This window comes from Cnephaeus nilssonii (assembly GCF_951640355.1).
Source record: "Cnephaeus nilssonii genome assembly, chromosome: 1".
Lineage (NCBI taxonomy): Eukaryota > Metazoa > Chordata > Mammalia > Chiroptera > Vespertilionidae > Cnephaeus > Cnephaeus nilssonii.
This window is the reverse complement of record NC_137072.1, coordinates 28,092,011-28,112,138: the sequence shown is the minus strand read 5'-3', so window position 1 is coordinate 28,112,138 and position 20,128 is coordinate 28,092,011. Positions and strand designations below refer to the sequence as shown.

The 20,128-nt window shown below is 41.6% G+C and overlaps 1 protein-coding gene across 4 annotated transcripts in view; it reads right to left on the bottom strand.

Moving 5' to 3' along the window:
* The window catches only part of FAM107B (family with sequence similarity 107 member B), a gene marked incomplete at its 5' end in the record, with an annotated part of 259,485 nt that overhangs the window by 30,932 nt on the left and 208,425 nt on the right, over positions 1 to 20,128 (bottom strand). The window contains one exon of one of the 4 annotated variants that reach the window (XM_079768519.1): positions 3,090 to 4,322. The exons of 2 other annotated variants lie outside the window; for them this stretch is intronic. Coding sequence is in view for 1 of the 2 variants with exons in the window: in XM_079768517.1 (XP_079624643.1) it covers positions 1,465 to 1,483 (19 nt within the window). Of the gene's footprint in view, positions 1 to 1,464; positions 1,487 to 3,089; positions 4,323 to 20,128 lie in introns of those variants that run through there. One more of the 4 variants, XM_079768517.1, reaches the window with a different exon arrangement.

Here is a 20,128-nt window from a genome sequence, read left to right as displayed (position 1 = left end):
GCCTGGTCGCCTCACTGCCCCCCTGCCAGCCTAGTTGCCCCACGCAGCCTGCTGTTCGGTTGTTACTGTGAGGGCGTCATGACCAATTTGCATATTACCCTTTTATTAGTATAGATTCCCTAACAAGAAACTACAGATGTATCAGGATAGCGAACTACTTCCCTTATGCCTTAAAAACAAAACAAAAAACCCTAATCTCAAAAGCTTAATTAAGATAGGATAGTATTCAAAGTAAAATGTAGCCAAAGGGCATGAAAAATGAGAATTTTTTAAAGGTTGTTAAGGCAATTCAGAGTTCAAAGAACAAAATCTGAAAATAAATTTTCTACGCTTTAGTCTGTAATCCTACAAATATCAAACTGAATAAGAGTCCAAGTATTTTGGAGTACAATTTATCTAAGATTTTAAAAATTCAGTTCATAATACAAAATCTATAACCACAATGGTACGTTTAACACGTTAATTAGAAAGGACACTAACAACTTTATTTTCCTAATTTCATCTATGAATCTTCAGAGCTGAAGTCATAACCCTTTTTCTCCATTTATAAACTATATTAGCTCTGGAAAAAATTCTGTTACCATCCTTAAATTTAATGATATCTGCTGACAATATACAAAAACCAATGCTAAAGATTCAGTTATAAGCACTTTCCTTTCTGCAGAGACTTGCTCTAAAGTGGATAAACTTTCTGAAATACCTCAGATCAATGGGTTTCAAGTTTTGCTGTCTGTAATCCTCTTTACACGCAGTGAACCAATTCACACCTGCACTAAAATTACCTGAAATAAAATTTTCCAGAAGCAATACATAGCCCTTACTATATGCTGTACACCCTGACATTTTCATCATTTCGCTTTTTTTATAAAGCTTGTAGTGACCCACTAAATTGATTTCATGACCCTCTAATGGATGCAGCTTGAAAAATCCCGCCCTAATTCATTTATTTAAACTTACCACATAATTTGGCAGCATTCCGAATACTAGAGAAGGCACCTGAAAACTCCCAACACATATGCAAATTGAATGAGCTGCTGTATGTCAATTGTCATCATCCCTTCCAAATGGGAAACACTTAAAAACTATGATCTTAAAAAAGTTTTATTTGGGCTTGTAGTAATGATACTTAAGTTGCCATCTTTGCTTCTGCATAATCTTTGAACCATCCTTACTCCAATCCTTAAAGAATGACCTCAAACAAAACAACAAGAAAGCCCACTGCATGGGAGAACATATTTGCCAATGATATTTCCGATAAGGGTTTAATCTCCAAAATTTACAGAGAACTCAAACAACTTAACAAAAGGAAGATAAACGATCCAATCAAAAAATGGGCAAAAGATCTAAATAGACACTTTTTGAAAAAGGACATACAGAAGGCCCAGAGACATATGAAAACATGCTCAAAGTCACTTATCATCCAAGAGATGCAAATCAAAACAACAATGAGATATCATCTCACACCTGTCAAAATGGCTATCATCTGCAAATCAACAAATGACAAGTGCAGGAGAGGATGCGGAGAAAAAAGAACCCTCTTGCACTGCTGGTGGGAATGCAGACTGGTGCAGCCACTGTGGAAGACAGTATGGAGTTTCCTCAGAAAGTTAACCATTTGCACGCGGATGTCGAGTGTGACTCGACACGGTTAGCATTAGAATAAAGGAATCTAGAAAAAAGCAAGCGAGTGCAAAGGGTTAAAAATGGAACTTCCATTTGACCTAGTAATCCCACTTCTAGGACTATATCCCAAGAAATCAGAAACACCAATCAGAAAGGATATATGCACCCGTATGTTCATAGCAACACAATTTACCATAGCTAAGATTTGGAAACAGCTTAAGTGCCCATCAGCAGATGAGTTGATTAAAAAACTGTGGTATATCTACACAATGGAATATTACACTGCTGTAAAAAAGAAAGAACATTTGCAACAGCATGGATGGACCTGGAGAGCATTATGCTAAGTGAAATAAGCCAGTTGGAGAAAGATAAATATCACATGATCTCACCCATATGTGGAATATAATGATCAACATAAACTGATGAACAAGAATAGATCCAGAGAGAAATGGTGGGGGTGGGAGTGTGGTTAGAGAGCAACCAAAGGACTTGTATGCATGAATATTAGCATAACCAATGGACACAGACACTGGGGCAGTGGGGGCTTGCCCGGGGTGGGAATGGCTGGGGTGGGGGGGGGGTGTCAATTGAGGAAAAAGGAGACATATGCAAAACTTTAGACAATTAAAAAAAAAAAGAATGACCTCAGATCCTTCTGGCCATGTGTGAATGAGGAAGGAATATTAATTAAAGATTAGAGAATTATAGTTGTTCTTAGGTAAGCCTTTTTTCCTTGCTATGATGGAACATGAGAAATAGAGATGACCCAGAAAGTATTTCCTCTCCTTATTAAAGTATTTTTAAAAGCAGTTTCAATAGCTTCTCTATTATAAGTAAAATTATATAATACATCAATATTTACAATTAACTTTAATGGCATTTGACTTTTTTAAAAAAAGTTACAGTGTAACTCATGTTTCTTAATATCAAAACAAAAATTCTGATTGCATATTTTTTAAAAAGCAGAACAAAATTCTACAAACAGTAAGAGAAAGTTCTGCAGTCTGGAGGTACCTGGACCCAAATAGTACAAGGCCATTTATCCCCACCACAGAGGAAACAGTAAGAAAGCAAAGAACTGCTCTATTTTCCTCCTCGGATAAAAAAGATAGGGCAACAGTGATGGCAGTACAGAACAGAAGAAAGAGCCTCGGTTTTAGAGTCAGAAAAACTCAAACCCAGCTCTGTCACATACTGGCTGTATGTCCTTAGTTCAATAAAAACACTCAAGATAATTACTCAATAAATATTAGCTGTGGGCTGGGCACAGTCCTAAATGCCCACATCTGTGACCTCAATGAATTTTCACAACACTCTACGGTAAGTTCTGAGGGCCAGAGAGGCTAAGAACTCGCCCAGATTCATACAATTAGTCATGGGAAGGCCAGACAGAATTCAAACACAGACCAACTCATTTTGAAACCTTTACAAGGGATCACATTGCCTCTGTGTCCCGGGTTCCTTACCTTCCTCTCAGTGTTGCTATGTGGATTAACAAAATGCCTCTGGCCTGTCATATAAGGACTCATCATCACCATTATCAGTAACACAGCTGCCACTAGCCAGGTTACAGACTGGTTTCATCTGTTTGAAGTCAGAAATTTCTTTATCTTCTGTTCAGAGTCAGAAGCTTTATCTTTTTTCTTCTACCCTCCTACTTCCCCACCCCTCATAAACTCCTCCCCCAGGAATAACTTTCACTGACCTTAGGAAATATGACCTCTTTCATCAGCACAGGAGGTATGAGTAATACAACAGCTATCATGAGTATATTTACTCAAGGAAGGGAGGTGTGTGTCTAATGTAAGACGGAGCAAAGTTGTCAAGCTTAATTCAAAACCAAGACAATGACAGGCAGAGAGCAATCAAGACTCAGAGAGCACAGGGGGAGCGCACTGGAACACTGGCCAGCAGTTAGGGTTAACTTTTTCACCAGAGAAGAGCTTTACCAGCAGCAGCCTGAAGGCAGGAGAGAGACTAGGTGGGTAGTGCTGCTTGAGATGGATTGGGCTAGTTGTGGCTTGGGGATCTGGCATAAATTAGAGGGGCAGGGCCTCAAATATGCCAGGAATTCTGCTGAAGGAAATAAACAATCTCAGGATGGAGGGTAGGATTACATTAACATCAGTTTTTGGAAATAGGAAGTACCAATACAAAGTAGCTAATAAGTGTGGACAGAATTTTTCAAAATAGGGTTACATTCTCTCTTTCTTTCCTTCTGCATTAGTTGGCCAATGCTTTCCTCTCCACTTTCTTACACACACACACACACACACACACACACCAAAAAGTGTGTAAATGGAGGCACTGAGAGCCTGTTCAATGGAAATAACCAAAGTACATCAACAAATTTAACAAAGTTGATGAAAGACATGCTGATCATATACCATCACCTAACTACTGATCAGGTCACTTTTTAAAACAAATATGCAGTAACTGTATGAGTATGTGTGCCCCTATGGTGAAACAAGCTAAGTATAAATGTTAGACTTAAATTGTCAGTTGTCATAGCTACAGTGGACCATAATGCCTGCTCATATTGCTACTGAGCAGTTTAGCTCTTTTACATTACACATCTATCATTAATTATTACATAAACTACCTTCCAAGTATTAAGAAATCACTAGTTTGCCAAACCAAAGGAGAATGTAATCCATAAGCTTGACTTGGAAAAAGCACCCCTAAGTCTAAATGACATAAGTTGAATTTATAAATGTTCACAAAACAGGACATTGCTATTATAAAGCTATTTAATAATCTGAAGAGATACAATGTTTTTTTTCACTCTTAAGAAGAAAATCATGGAACTACCTACTAAATTAAATATTACCTAACAAAAGTAGATTTACTAATACATCTATTATTTGAATTAAATTAAGTATTGATGACATTATAAAACCAGGATCATTAATGTCATTCCCACTGACATAATAATTTAATACTTGATTAGAAAAATAACATACAAAGTATACTAGACAAACATTTTATTTCTGCCTTTAATCTAGTTTTATTTTGCATCATTCTTATTTTTTTTAAAAAGTTCTGTTCCCTAGCCCCATTAGAAACAGATTTTATTTTCAAATGGCTCACTGCAGAGATGAAAAGATTCAACTCAGTGACTTGGAATAATTGGACATTAATTTCTTCATTACATTGGTTACTGACCATTTTCTTTATAGTTAACTAAGCATTATGTTTTGTCCAAGGGCACAGGTCCCAGATCAGGAATGCCAAGTGCTATTGCCAGCTCTGCTGCCCTCAGGCACTGTGCCTTCGGAAGATGATAGTGGCCCTTGGGGTCAGTTTCCTTATCTGTGAGCCTCAGACCAGATCAGAGGTTCTCACTAATTAGGACACTCTGATCCAAACTTGCTGACTTACACACACACACACACACACACACACACACACACTCACGCACGCTCTGCACTGGGCACCCCAGTCAGGCTCTCTTTTAAAGCCACATGCACTTCCCCAACTACCCCCCGCAAAGGGAACCATGAGAAATCTGCATTTTACCTGTCTGCAGCTATAATAATCCTATATAATAAAGAGGTAATATGCAAATTGACCAACACTCCAACACACAAGATGGCCGCCCCCATGTGGACACAAGATGGCCGCCACAAGATGGCCAGCAGGGGAGGGCAGTTGTGGGCAATCAGGCCAGCAGGGGAGGGCAGTTGGGGGGGACCCAGGCCTGCAAGGGAGGGCAGTAGGGGGCGATCAGGCCAGCAGAAGAGGGCAGTTGGGGGGGACATGGCCTGCAGGGGAGGAAAGTTAGGGGCAATTGGGCCAGCAGGGGAGCAGTTAGGCGCCGATCAGGCTGGCAGGGGAGTGGTTAGGGGGTAATCAGGCTGGCAGGCAGAAGCGGTTAGGGGCAATTAGGCAGGCAGGCAGGCGAGTGGTTGGGAGCCAGCAGTCCTTGATTGTGAGAAGGGTCCCAGATTGGAGAGGGTGCAGGCTGGGCTGAGAGACATTCCCCACCCCCATGCACGAATTTCGTTCACCAGGCCTCTAGTAGATAATAATAGGGTGACTCCTATGAGATCTATGACCCATAAAAAATCCGTATCAAAGCTTGTGTCTGAATATAGTCCCCCACTGCTGCGATGGGCCTTTCAATATTTGGAGGGGATCAGGCAGAGAGAGAAGGCAAAGTGCAGTAACAGTATTACATTCCCTTCTCAATCCTATATAACTAGTGTCCCGGTGCACAAAATCTGTGCACAAGCAGGGGGGTCCCCTCAGCCTGGCCTACACCCTCTCCAATCTGTGATCCCTCTCACAATCCAGAATCACTGGCTCCTAAGCACTCACCCGCCTGCCCGATGCCCCTAACTGCTCTCCTGCCTGCCTGATGCCCCTAACTGCTCCCCTGCCAGCCTGATGGCCCTAACTGCTCTCCCCTCCTGGCCTGATCCCCCTAACTGCCTATCTGCACATCCCTCCTGGCCTGATGCTCCTCACTGCCTATCTGCTCTCCCCTCCTGGCCTAAACCCCCTAACTGCCTATTGTGCTCTCCCTTCTTCTCCATGCCTTCAGACCCTGGCACAGGAGTGCTGAGAGCTCTCCGCCGAGGCCCCACCCCCGTCCTGATGCCTCCCTCTGGGCTGGGCGGCGCTAAGGACCTGTGCGTGCTTCCACCAGGGGGGCTGCCCCCTGCAGCAGCCTCATGTCCCAGTGGCGGAAGTCCCCGCCCCCGTCCCTGCCCACCAGCTCCTATGCGGGCACAACCTGGTTGTGACTGTGACACCGTTAGGACAAATTAGCATATTACCTCTTTATTATATAGAAGAGCTAATATGCTAATTAGACCAAAGAGCTGAACAACCTTCCGGACGTCCTTCTGGACAACCTTCTGGATGAAGCCGGGGCTATGAGGGCTGGCCAAGACTGCGAGGGGCTGTGAGGGCCAGCCGGGGCTACAAGGGCTGAGCCCCTTGCAAGAATTTCGTGCATCAGGCCTCTAGTATCAATATAAAAAGAGCATTGTTTGATGAATGAAGATTACTTTAAAATGGCTTACCAAAGAGACCTGTCCTGTCCTCAGAACCAACTGATCTGAAAAGTCAGTATTTGATATCAGACATTTACAATCCAGTAGTCCAGGGTTACTCCTACCCAAAAGCATAGAAGATCCATAAGTACTGATGACAGAGTTTCTGGACTGTTCCTGGCTTGGCCAGGATGCTGTGATTGGAAAAGGAAATAGACTAATCAGCACTCCACATGCCAACTATTGGCTAGGTCACAATATTCTCATCTGTCAAAGCCCTGACCAAATGAATAGAGTTCTTCTCTTGACATAACAAAGCTGTGCAGACCTCTGAGTTGATGAGCAATCTACTCGGAGCTCTGCTTGACAGGACCTTGGGACTCTGTTTGATGTGATAAGGGCCACAGGCCATCAGCTGGCCTCCACAGTTCAGCTGCAATGTAATTCAGGGTAAAAATTCAGAAGGCGCCTTGGCATTGTGCTTCTCAGATATACCCAGATACCAACAGTTTCATGGCTAAAAAAACAGTACCGATGTTTTCATTATTGAATAGAAAAAATGTCAAAGCAGGCAACCTGCACTGAGAATTATCTTTCTTCCCGTGGGATTGTCTAAAAATGTAAATTGAGTTAGGTCACTCCCCAGTAGCTTCTGGCCTTCACTCCTACCTGATCTGACCTGGGCCTGCTTCTCACACCTCATCTCAGCCTCTTCTCCAACCTTGTTCCCTGCACTCCAGCCAGTCTGGCCTTCCTTCATTTCTTATCTGGCCAAGAATTTGCACGTGCAAATCCCCAAACCTAGAGCACCCCCCCGCCCAAGTCAACCCCATCCCAAATCTCTCCTACCACTGGCTCATTTTCACCCTTTTAACTTCTACTCAAATATCACCTTCCCATATCACTGTATTAGTTTGGGTCCTTTCCCCAACAATCTCTGTCCTAAGCTTGTGTCCCAACTCTCACAGTCTAGACCTGTTTAACTGACTGCTGAATACACATTATGTCATCATCTTCCCTGTAGTTATATAACTGAGGACCAGGGCTATTTCTCTCTTATACATCATTGTATCACCAGGATTTAGAATATATTAAATATTCAATTAGCATTTGCTAATGCGATTCAATGTCTCAATAAGTTTTGCATGAAAAAGAGATGCAGCAGGCCATAAACTTTTATTTGCCCTAAATCGGCCATGGTACAAAAAAAAAAAGTTATTCGCTGATCATTGGTAAAATTTACTTCTACTCTTTCTATTTATCCCTACTAAATACCCTGGTTGGATCTGTGCTCTACTGAAATGGGATTTTTTTTTTTTTAATGATTCAAAATATATAACAGAAACTGTGTTATCAGTGATGGTTGGTTCCCACATAATCCAGACATTCTACTCCTCTTACTAGTTAATATTTACCCAGTGCTTCCTAGTGATTAAAATGGTTCCAGGTATCATTTTAAACACTGTACAGCTCATCTCAGCTAACCTCAGCACAGTTCTATGAGGGAGATATTATTATCCCCGTGACAGAGGAATAGCTGAGGCACAGGGACAACCTCCCAGAGTCATAGAGCTGGAAGAGCCGATAGGCTCTCAGCCCAGTGGGTCTGCTGCCAGAGCTTGAGCTTTTCACTACCGCACTATATTTTATCCCTTGCTGAAGTAGTCCACAGGCTGGAAGAGAAAATATTTTAAAGTCTTAGAAAAAAACTAAATTTACTTTTTGACCCTTCACCTCAGTCCAAGTAATTCCCTCCTAATTCCTCCAGCTTGTCTTCCCTGTGCCCTCCCACTTTCCTGAGCTCCCCCATTAAGACACCTCTATGCTCTGGCATTCAGGACACCGTCCATGACTTTCCTCTCCCACCTATGCGTACATGCAGGTGCACTCGCACACTCATGCTTCCGAAGCTCCTATTTGCTCTCTCTAGCTTTTAGAAGTCAGAAAGTAAATAAATCACCTAATTTTTTCACCCTGAGGTGTAAAAGGTAAGTAACTTGACCTTTCTAGAGATGCCAAAATGCATAACTTTACAATGTTACTTGAGAACAAAGTAGAGTTTGAATTATTACACAGCCTAAAAATGACCAAAATTGGGTAGAAATTTCAAGAACTGTCTAGAAAGTTAATTAAACAGAGAGGCCAACTGGCACCCACTCAGCTGGTCCCGATTTTCCTAACTTTATTCCTTCCTTGGATTCTGAACTCTAATAACTGTGCTTCTGGTGAGCGCAGGGAGGACTGAAAAACTGGGGGATGGGTGAAGAGTTGAGCAGGAAGATTCTAAATATAGTGTTTAGAGCTGGAGACCACCTACACTCTTACACTATATTGCTGATTTTGTAAAATCACATCAACACCTTAATAATATGTTCTGCCAAGTAGTATAATAAAAATGTGCCCAAAGAGCTTGAATCTTATTAGCTACCAAGAGCTAAACGTGAGAGGAAGCCCAAAGTAGCAGCTGAAGATGTAGGGGAAAGAAAACCAAAACAAAGTTATATGGGTCCAACTAAAGAGCAGAAAAAGAATACATACCCCAAGAGAACATGCTAATTTTGTTTATTTACACATGAACCAAGCAGCTTAACCTCCATTTTCTTTTAGTCTACTTCTATGATTTTCAACACTGGCTTGCACATCACAACCAGCTGTGGAACTTAAAAAAAAAAAAAAAAGCAGTGTCGAGGTCCAGTAGAGAACCACTAAAGGACTCAGTCATGACCAGTCATGCCTACAACATAACACAGCCATGTAAAGAGGGAAGGTTGGTCAGGACTGCAAAAGCCAATTAGTCCACATATCTCCTCTCCCTCCTTCTCCAAGACCAAGCAGCTGAACCGACCAAGGAGCCATCCACCCCTCACTGAGCACCTGTGCCAGGACTGAGTACCAAGAACACATGGCCAACAACTAGTAGAAACCATACCAGGGAAATTTAGTTACTTTATTCTTTTTTTAAAAAATGGAACTTTTAAAACCTTTTAAAAGTCCTCCCAAGCAATTTCAATAAATGTTATTGAACTTAAGTCCTTTTAGCCTTCTCAAAGTATAAAGAAAACTATACTAGTTTAAATTTTTAAATTTCAACTTCTTCCTTCCCAGGTTGAAAAATTCTAGTTATTTTAATTTTTCACATGATCTCCAGGTTTATAAATCCACAGCTCTGCCTGCCCAATATCATTTCAACTGGCATTACCGAACACCTGGCCCTACTCAACAGCTTGATCAGATAATCAATCAGTATTTGCTCAGTGCCCCTCAGACAAAGTTGGTCCCAACAGCATTCTGGATTTCATCTTTTCTTTCTTTTTTTTTTTTCCACTTGGAACAAATCACAGGATCAGGGAATATAAAAGATGTACAGGAGTCCCTTTTAAAGAGTGTTTAGTCTTTCTGTAATTACTAAACCAAGATATATAACATACTAACATTAGAGAATACCACATGCTGATTTAAAACTTAATTGTATGAGTAGTAGGGACAACAGGTTGGTCAGTATGCAAAGCTTGATTGAAGTAAGCCTAGAAAGAAGGGTTTGGCCAGGCAGGACATTTTAAGGAGAACCAAGGGCCCACAGATGGGAGAAACAATGGAGACACCAGCCTGGCTGAATCAAGGAGGACTCATCCGTAAGTGGCAGGATATAAGGCTGAATAAGTAGGAGGAGCAGTTAGCGCAGGACTCTGAAACCAGATGTAGTTTATCTGTGACAGGTTCCTTAGAAGGAGTCCTACACCAAAAATCACGTCAAAAATGCCAAAGGCCCAATATTTACAAATTAGGAATTCAAAATTGATTCCACCTACCTTCCTGGGCTTCTCATGTCCGCGCTTTCTCCACCTACAGAGTATATTATTGTTCTAGAAGACACTGACAAGACATGAGCATATGGCCAACTATCTGGCCTTCCAACTGGAATTTTGTTCTCTAACATTTGACCATCAACTGTATGTCAGGCAAGGTTTTGACAACAAAGCCTTTGATCCCCTGTCTTTCAAAAGAGTTATGTATAATAACTGGAAAGCAAATGCAACCTTGTGTATAGTATACAAGAGACAATCTGAGTTCATTCTTCCATTAATTCGTATCAAGTACTTATTCTGTCTCCTAAGTGCCAGGCACTGTTCTCGATGGAGTGGAACTAGCAATTAGCAGATGAAACAAAGCCCCTGCCCTTGTGAAGCCTATATTATGGGGGGCAGGCAGACAATAAGCAAGTAAACAGAAATATAATATCAGCTACTGATAAGTGCTATGGAAATAAATACAGGTAAGGAAATAGAGAATGGAAGGCTGAGCTAATTGGGATGTTCAAGGAAGACTTCATTAAGCAGAGAGCAGACACCTGAATGGTATTTGAGCAAAGTTCTAATGAAGGGAGGGAGCAAGCCATGTGGTATGTGTGGGGAAAGAGTTCCATTCCAGAAAGAGCCACCAGCAAGTGCAGAGGCCAAGGCCAGAGGCAAGGAGGCACCAGGGGCTGCAGCACAGGAAGCCTACCAAGAGGGACGATGGGAACAGTTATTAGAAACCAGATTATGGCAAGCATTTCAGATCTTATTCTCAACACCACAGGTAGGCAAGGGTAAAACGCCCCTGGGGTTTATGGTTATGGTAATACAATAAAAGTGCTCCTCATTCCTTACTTAGGCTCTGCAAATCCTTCCCAATCCAGCCTATTACATAAAAGATAATGACAGAGCTAAGAAATAACTAAATGCAAAGAGCAGTTTTAATAATAAAAAGAAGAAACCACTAGGTATATATGGAGTACATTTGCTAGCCTCCAAAATGTTCCACTCATAAAATCTGATGGAAATTAAATTACAATATTTCCAAATTTAATGTTGACTTTAACCATTAGGGATATCCCCAAGTAGAATACCTCAGTGGTTTAAACAGAGGATGGAATGGCTTTTTAATGTAAAAATATATATATATTAGAATAGTCCAGTGGTCGGCAAACTCATTAGTCAACAGAGCCAAATATCAACAGTACAACGATTGAAATTTCTTTGGAGAGCCAAATTTTTTAAACTTAAACTTCTTCTAACGCCACTTCTTCAAAATAGACTCACCCAGGTCGTGGTATTTTGTGGAAGAGCCACACTCAAGGGGCCAAAGAGCCGCATGTGGCTCTCGAGCCGAAGTTTGCTGACCAGGGGAATAGTCAATTAAATTAAGTAGTTTCCCATCACAATTTACACTTCAAAGTGAGATGTGCCTTTTAGTAAACAGTCTTGGGAGTGACTGCAAACACTGCCTGTCACTAACTGATTAACTAAAGCCATAGAACTGGAGTTCAGCTGGAAATGTCAAAGTGATAATGTTCTCTTCTATAAGATGATAAGTAGAGGAAGTGAAACCGCTCATTTCCTGCTTTATGAATGTTTTGTAGCTTCTGTAGACATCTTAATAATCACTTAATTATATCATAAGGAACATAAAACAAAGAAATACCAACAATGGATAAAGTCCTCCATTTTTCAGGAAAACAGACCATCAGCAGATTTGGATTCCTGTCTACAGAGGACAAAAGCCTTAATGCAACAACACTTCAGTCCAGCACTGCATCAGCAACATAACAGTGAGCCAACATCCTTTCTAAATCCAGGGGTAAAAGCAGGGAACTAATCCCCAGGTTCCTGAGCTGCCCTTTTCATTTCTCTGAAGCTACTTCAACTTCCAACCATAAATTACAAAGGGAAACACAACACTGGCAAAATGACTCAGAGGCAATGGCCAAGAGGTTAACTTCATGCTAATTTCCAAAGTACTTCTCCACTGAGAGAGTAGCTCTATTATCACTATAGGACAAGATCCTTTTACTATTTATTTAGATAAGAATTAGTACTTGCCTGAGGTGTAACACAAAAGCAGAAACGCAAATTTTGTCTCTGCTTTTGAAGTTCGACAATTAATGCTTTTCTTGAATAAAGTTCCTCTAATAAATCAATTGCTATTAACATACAAAGGGAAAGTTCTGAGGCTCAAAACAGCCACAGAAAGGGTACAATACTATATTAAATAAACCAAAAACTTTAGGTGGAAAAAACGAATCTTTGTTACCACTTAAATACTGGGGTTTTACTTATAAAAGGTGGCTTATGAATGAGAAAAACAATTTAATAGACATCTTTATTTCTGTATTTTTAAAACAAAAAACTTATTTTTCCCCTGGGTTTGGAAGCAATGCATTGATCATAGAAAATTTAGAAAATACAGAAAAGTATAACGAAGAGGAAATATCATCCATGAATGCATCACTAAACATATTCTTATTTCGATATATTTTCCTTTCAATTAATACTCACACCTCTTAATTTTTTTAGCAAAATTGGGATCATACTGAATAGACTATTTATTACACTTATAAGCTTTTCGTCTGTAAGAAAATGCTTTTAAATTATGGCTGCATAATATGCCATTATGATGGGAACAAGAACAGCACCGGGTGTGAGACCAGTGGAGCCAGACTGGACCTTGGTTCAGCAACCTTGGTACTTGAGTTCTGGCTAAGAAAGAAATCAGAGTCAAGACTCAAACTATAAGAGAAAGTTTACTTAAAAAGTCACAGAGGTAGAAGAAGTGAGCTGCAGAAGAAATGGGTTCAGGAAACATGAGGAAAAAGAAAGCCCTTGAGCTTAGGAGAGAGAAAGGCAAAGGTAACTCCTGGGGGGAAGAAGAGAGGAAGCGGAAAGGCACTCTTGTGCCCATGCCCAGGAGGTCTGATGGGTCCTCAGTCTTTAGGACTTTTAAGGGGGTGGGGGAGTTTTAAGGGAGGTCCCAGGGGAGGATCTCAATAGAATATTCATCAGCTTTCCAGGTGTGTCATTTTAGGGTCATGGTCTCCACTGCTTGGTCAGTGCCAGGGCAGGGGGGATTAGTCAATGCAGCTGATTCTGCTGTCAGCCATGGCATCACTGGTCTGGTTTTGCTGCTTTTTCTGGGCCTGGAGCTGAAACACACTGAGGCCTAAATGTTATCCCTAAAGGTTAATGCCTAAGGGAGTGGTCATGCAAGGGCCTGGCCCGCATGGGAGTCACATGAGGCCTATCTTCGATCCCTTGTTCTTCCTCTAAGGGGGACTACCACATGACTATTGAGATGCCAGAGGAAGGGTCCGAACCGCATAACCAGCAACATGGAGCCTAAACCACCTGACTAGCAAGATGAAAGGTCTAAATCAAATGACCAGTGATATGTTAGTGGAGGAAAGGTTAACCTGGGGGCAAGTCCTTGTTTTTCCAGTTTTGCCCCTTGCTAGGCAGTGGGGCTTTGCTCCTGGTGACCTTCTGTACCTGGGCCATCATCCTTACTCTGATCATACTTGTCTAACTACTACAATTGCATGGATGTATTATAACTGACTTAACTATCCATCCCTCATCTGTCCTATTCAAAATGCAAGATAAGTTAAAGAATTTTAACATAACAGAGTAGAAAAATATTATTATTCTGGTTCCCGAATCCACATTGTATCTAACCTTTAAGAAACTACTAGATGTCAAGTTTTGGTTTGTCATGAAAGAAGAATATCCATAAATATCTGAAAAGATTATTTCAATGCTCCTGCCTTTCCCAATTGCATATCTGTGTGAGACTGGATTTTCTGCATACACTTAACCAATACAACTTATCAACAGACCATGCAGAAACAGATATGAGAACCCAGGTACTTTCTCTTAAAGCTGATTATGAAACAGATTTGAAAAGTTGTAAAACAGTGCCACTCTTCTCACTAAATTTTTTGTTTTGAAGAGTTATTTTTCATTTAAAAAATCAAACCAGTGTTGTTCAGTTGTTAGAGCATTGGCCAGTGCACCAAAGGGTCCCGGGTTCAATTCTCCGCCAAGGGCACACACCTGGGTGGCAAGTTCAATCCCCAGACCCGGCTGGGGCACATATGGGAAGCAACCAATTGATGTGTCTCTCTCACATTGATGCTTCTCTGTCTCTCTCCCCCCGCCTCGCACGCCCCCAACCCCCTCCTCCTTCCCTTCCACTCTCTCTAAAAATCAATGGAAAAAATATCCTCGGATGAGGATTAACAAATAAATAAATAAATAATCATTAAAGAGACTTGTACAAATGCAGACAATGTCATTCATCTCCCTTTTTTTGTTTCGAAAAGTAATTTTTTCATCACAAAAGATCTCTTTGTCAATATGTAATGTGTTCATTGTTACTTTTGTTGATTTGAAGTGAATTTTAACTTTCTTAGTTTTAATGCCTAACACAGTAAATATCAACAGATATAACAACAGAAAAAATTCTTTGGGGCCTCAACTACTTTTTAAACAATGTAAAGGGGTCCTGAGATCAAAAAGTTTGAGAACCATTAGGCTATAGAGAAAAGGCTCTCTTTATCAAATAAATAAACCCATGCATTATTCTGTTTGCTTGTCAATGATGTCTGCTTCATATGAGACTCTCCAAAACCTTTCACAGATTAGTATCTCTGTTGGGTGGAACCTTCCTCTTCCAGCCAAATACTTAATATATTTCAGTATTCAATTTCCAAACACTCTTCAAAGCAGCTATTGCAAGGTAAACAGGACCCCAGAAAATCAGAGATATAGATCTCTAACCACTGCTACCTCTCCACTTTGGTTTAAAAAACATATATATCAAACTATATCTGGGTAAGAGCATAATGATTCAGATGTGGTGCCAGATACACACTTATCTTGTCATCGTTTGTTTTTACTTCCTCCTACCAAAATCACACAAGCAATTCTGTGAACTCTGCAGGCCAAATGACACATGCTCCCTTCCAAATACCAGTGCCCAGAACTCAATGAAAAGAATGCAAAAAAAAAAAAAAGAAGAAGAAGAAAAAGAAACTAGGCCATCAACTTACACCACCATACACAAGAATAAACGCAAAATGGGTAAAAGACTTAAGTATCAGTCATGAAACCATAAAAATCCTAGAAGAAACCAAACACAGCAAAATCACAGACATCTCTTGTAGCAATATGTTTGCCTATATATCACTTAGGGCAAGGGAAACAAACGAAAAAAATAAACAAATGGTACTACATCAATATTAAAAGCTTCTGCACACCAAAAGAAACCAACAAAATGAAAAGAGAGCCCACTGTATGGGAGAACATATCTGTTAATGATACATCTGATAAGGAGTTCACTTCCAAAATATATAAAGAACTCATAGAACTTAACAAAAGGAAGACAATTCAATTAAAAATGGGCAAAGGACTCAAATAGACACTTCTCTAAAGAGGACATACAGATGGCTAACAGACATGAAAAAATGCTTAAAGTCACGAATCATCAGAGAGATGCAAATTAAAATGACAATGAGGTATCACCTCATACCTGGTCAGAATGGCTACCATCAACAAATCAACAAATGACAAGTGCTGGCAAGGATGTGGAGAAAAGGGAACCCTAGTACACTGCTGGTGGGAATGCAGACTGGTGCAGCCATTTTGGAAAAAAGTATGGAGTTTCCTCAAAAAATTAAAAATGAAACTCCCATATGACCCAGTGATCCCACTTCTAGGAATATATCCTAAGAAACCTGAAATACCAATCAGAAAGAATATATGCACCCCTATGTTCATAGCAGTGCAATTTATAATAGCTAAGATCTGGAAATAGCCCAGGTGCCCATCAGTAGATGAGTAAATAAAAAGCTATCGTACATTTACACCATGGAATACTATGCAGCAGTAAAAAAGAAGGCTCTCTTACCCTTTGAGACAGCATGGAGGGACCTGGAGAGTATGATGCTAAGCGAAATCAGTCAGTCAGAGAAAGACAAGTATCACATGATGTCTCTTATATGTGGAATCTAACAAACAAAATAAACTGATGAACAAAATAGATTCAGAGACGATGAAGCATGCAATAGACTGAAGAATCTCAGAGGGAGGAGGTGGGTGGTGGGAAGAGATTAACCAATGAATGTATATGCATATATGCATAAGCCATGGACAGACAATAGTGCCGTGAAGTCCTGGGGAGGGGGCTGGAGTGGGGTTGAGGGAGTTATTGGGGGAAAAGGGGACAACTGTAATACTTTCAACAATAAAGATAAATTTAAAAAAAAAATTTAATTCCTGTTTACTTTCTAATCAACAACAATGCAATCGAAGGCCCAAAACTATAACACTATAGATATTCCTAATATCTCAAGAACAAAAATTCTATGTCATTGTCCTGTTTTCCCAGTTTCTACAAAGAAACATAACAATCACACTTTTTAAAAAATCAGGCAGAAAAAAAACACACCTTTTTCATTGAAATACATATTTATCGAGTATGTAAGCAGGTACCCAGCACACTTCTCAACACTGAGGATAAAGCAGTGACAAAATGAAGTCCCTGTTCTTATGATGCTTATATTCAAATCCGGGAAGCAGACATTAACAAAGGAGGAGCCATAAAGTGTGCTGGGTTTTAATAACAGGAGCCCAGAAAACCCTGAGGACAGGCTGCAGAGGTCCAGGAAGATCACCGGGATGAAATACAGTCCCAGGGGAGAACTCTTCATGGACATGTGGTGGCTCAGACTTTTGGTGTAAGTTTAAGATCAATCAGAAGAAGGAAGAAAGAGATCAAGAGCAGGAACATCCTTCATAATAAAAAGGCAATATGCAAATAACCATCACTCCGCTACGCCCACGATTGGGCGGTGGGAGGCTGGGGGGCGGGACTCGGGTGGCATATCCGGCCATTGAGAGGCGCGGGACTCCCGACCCCCCCCCCCCCCCCCGCCTCTCAACGGCTGGATTGGCGGCCGCTGAGGGGGGCTGCCTCGGACACCCTGGACACCCAGCTCCGCTGCCATCGGAGGCGGGGAGCTGGCTGTTCGCACCCGGATCCCCTGCCGTGCTCCCCTTCGTCAGCGCCTCAAGCCCCAGCAGCAGTGGCAGCGGCTGGGGATGAGCTGGTGATCCCAACAGCCTGGCAGCTCAGTGGCGGCGGCGGAGGCAGCATTGGGCCTGGGGACTGGTGAACAGGCAGAAGATGGCCCTGATCGCAGGAGGCTAGGCCTAGGGACCCTACCCGCACGATTGAATCGTGCGCTGGGCCTCTAGTCAATAATAATAAAAGTGTAATATGCTAATTAGACCGGACAGCCGAACGACCTTCTGGACGAAGCGGGGGGCTGAGAGGGCCGAGGCAAGCTGCCGCAGCTGCAAGGGCCAAGCCCCTTGCATGAATTTCGTGCATCGGGCCTCTAATATGTACATGAAAATCCAACCTCACCTGGGCAGATAGCGACGAAGTACCTACCAAAGTGGAAGACACTGAAGAGGAACAAGCTTAGTGGATCAAAGAAAATAAAGTGGTCAGTTTTAGACATGCTGCATTTCAGATGTTCATAAAACATGCAAGTGAGCACAGAAAGGAAGCATTGGACACAGTGCTTGAGCCTGGGAGTCAGATACAGGCTGGATACATAAACTTAGGAACCAAAAATGCACAAGCAACTTGAAGCTATGGGAACTGCTGCTATTGGTCAATAGGATGATAAAGGTGCCCAAGTCCCCAAATATAAAAAGGCGGTAAAGAAGAGGAGCCTGCACCACAGACACAGACAATAGTGTGGAAAAGGCCTTGGAGGGGTGAGTGCAGGGTGGAGGGGGTCAATGGGATAAAAAAAGGGGGAGGGACATCTGTAATACTTTTAACAATAAAGATAAATTAAAAAAAAAAAAGAGGAGCCTGCAAAGAAGACGGAAAGAGAAGGAAATCCAGGAGAACAAGGTCTCAGCAGCTGAGAGATACGAGAATGTCTCAGAAGACATTCTTTCAGTCAAAAAACTGCTGAGTGATCAAGTGGGAGAACAGGAAGCACCCTCGACTTAACAGCAGGGAGGATGGCATCTCTGCGGGGCTGGCTTCACAGGCAGTCATGGGAGCTTTCCCCATACTCCAATGGGCCCTGCACTTGGTTTATTTATTTTATTTTATTTATCTTTATTGCTGAAAATATTACAGATGGTTTTTTTTTCCCCAATGACTCCCTCCACATATACCCGCCCCTCCCAGGCCTTCACCACTCTGTTGTCTGTGTCCATGGGTTTTTTACTGCTGCGTAGTATTCCATTATATAAATGTACCAGAGCTTCGTTATCCACTCATCTGCTGATGGGCACTTGGGCTGTTTCCAGATCTTAGCTATTGTAAATTGTGTTGCTATGAACATAGGGGTGCATCCATTCTTTCTGATGGTGTTTCTGATTACTTAGGATATATTCCTAGAAGTGGGATCACTGGGTCAAATGGCAGTTCCATTTTTAGTTTTCTGAGGAAACTCCATACTGTTTTCCACAGTGGCTGCACCAGTCTGCATTCCCACCAGAAGTGTACTAGGTTTCCCTTTTCTCCACATCCTCACCAGCACTTGTCATTTGTTGATGACAGCCATTTTGACAGGTGTGAGGTGATACCTCGTTGTCATTTTAATTTGCATCTCTCTGATGATTCGTGACTTTAAGCATTTTTCATATGTCTCTTGGCCTTCTTTATGTCCACTTTGGAGACTCGAACTTGGTTTAATGCTTTGCTGTTACCTTGTTGAAATTCTTGGTAATTTTTTAACGAGGAACCCCACATTTTCATTCCACACTGGGTCCTGCATGTTGTGTAGCCAATTCTGCCTCTCTGAGATAAGTTTAAGAAATTTTTTTTTACAAAGTAGAATATAGTTGTTTGAATGTTTTAAAAACAAAAGAACAGAATATAGCGGTTTGAAGAGTAAATGAGGAATGAGCCAATCAACACATGTAGTGAACCAACTTTCCGGTAGCCCCAGGATCCTCATCTCCTCCTAGTATAATCCCCCACCTGCAAGTGTGGGCAGGACCTCTGAGTCACTTCTAACAGAATATGACAAAGGTGATTAGCTATCACTCCTGTGAGCTTGCTGAAGTCTCCCTCTCTCCGTTGCCATCTCTGCAAGCTGCCACAAAGTAAACGAAATCCCACAAGGCATGGAAGTGCAAATGACCTCCAGGAACTGAAGACGGCCTAAGTCCCACAACTGCAAGGACATGCATTCTGCCAAAAACCTGAGTGAGCTTAGCAGTGGACTCTTCCCCAGGCAAGCCTCTGGTGCACAGACGGACTGCATCCTGGGGAGACCCTAACGCACCGACACCAGATAAGCTGGGCCTAGATTCCTGACCCACAGAAACTGTGAGGTAATAAATGTGTGTTGCCTTAAGCCACTAAGTTTATGATGTGTTATGTAGTAGTAGATAACTAGTACAAGCCAGAAAGTAGAATAATCCTCTCTGGAAGTTTAAATGAAAGGAGAGAGAAAGTGGCAGCTGAAAGAGGAGGTATGAGGGAAGGCTGGCTTTCACAGTGCTCGGGTGTTGTTTTATGACAGGTGAGACTTAAAAATTTGTAAATCCTTATGAGAAAAAAACACCAGGATAGAGGTTGAAATAGGAGGTGGGAGGAGATGGTTGTGGAGAAACCGATTTTTTAAAAGTGAAATTATACCTCTTGCACTATAA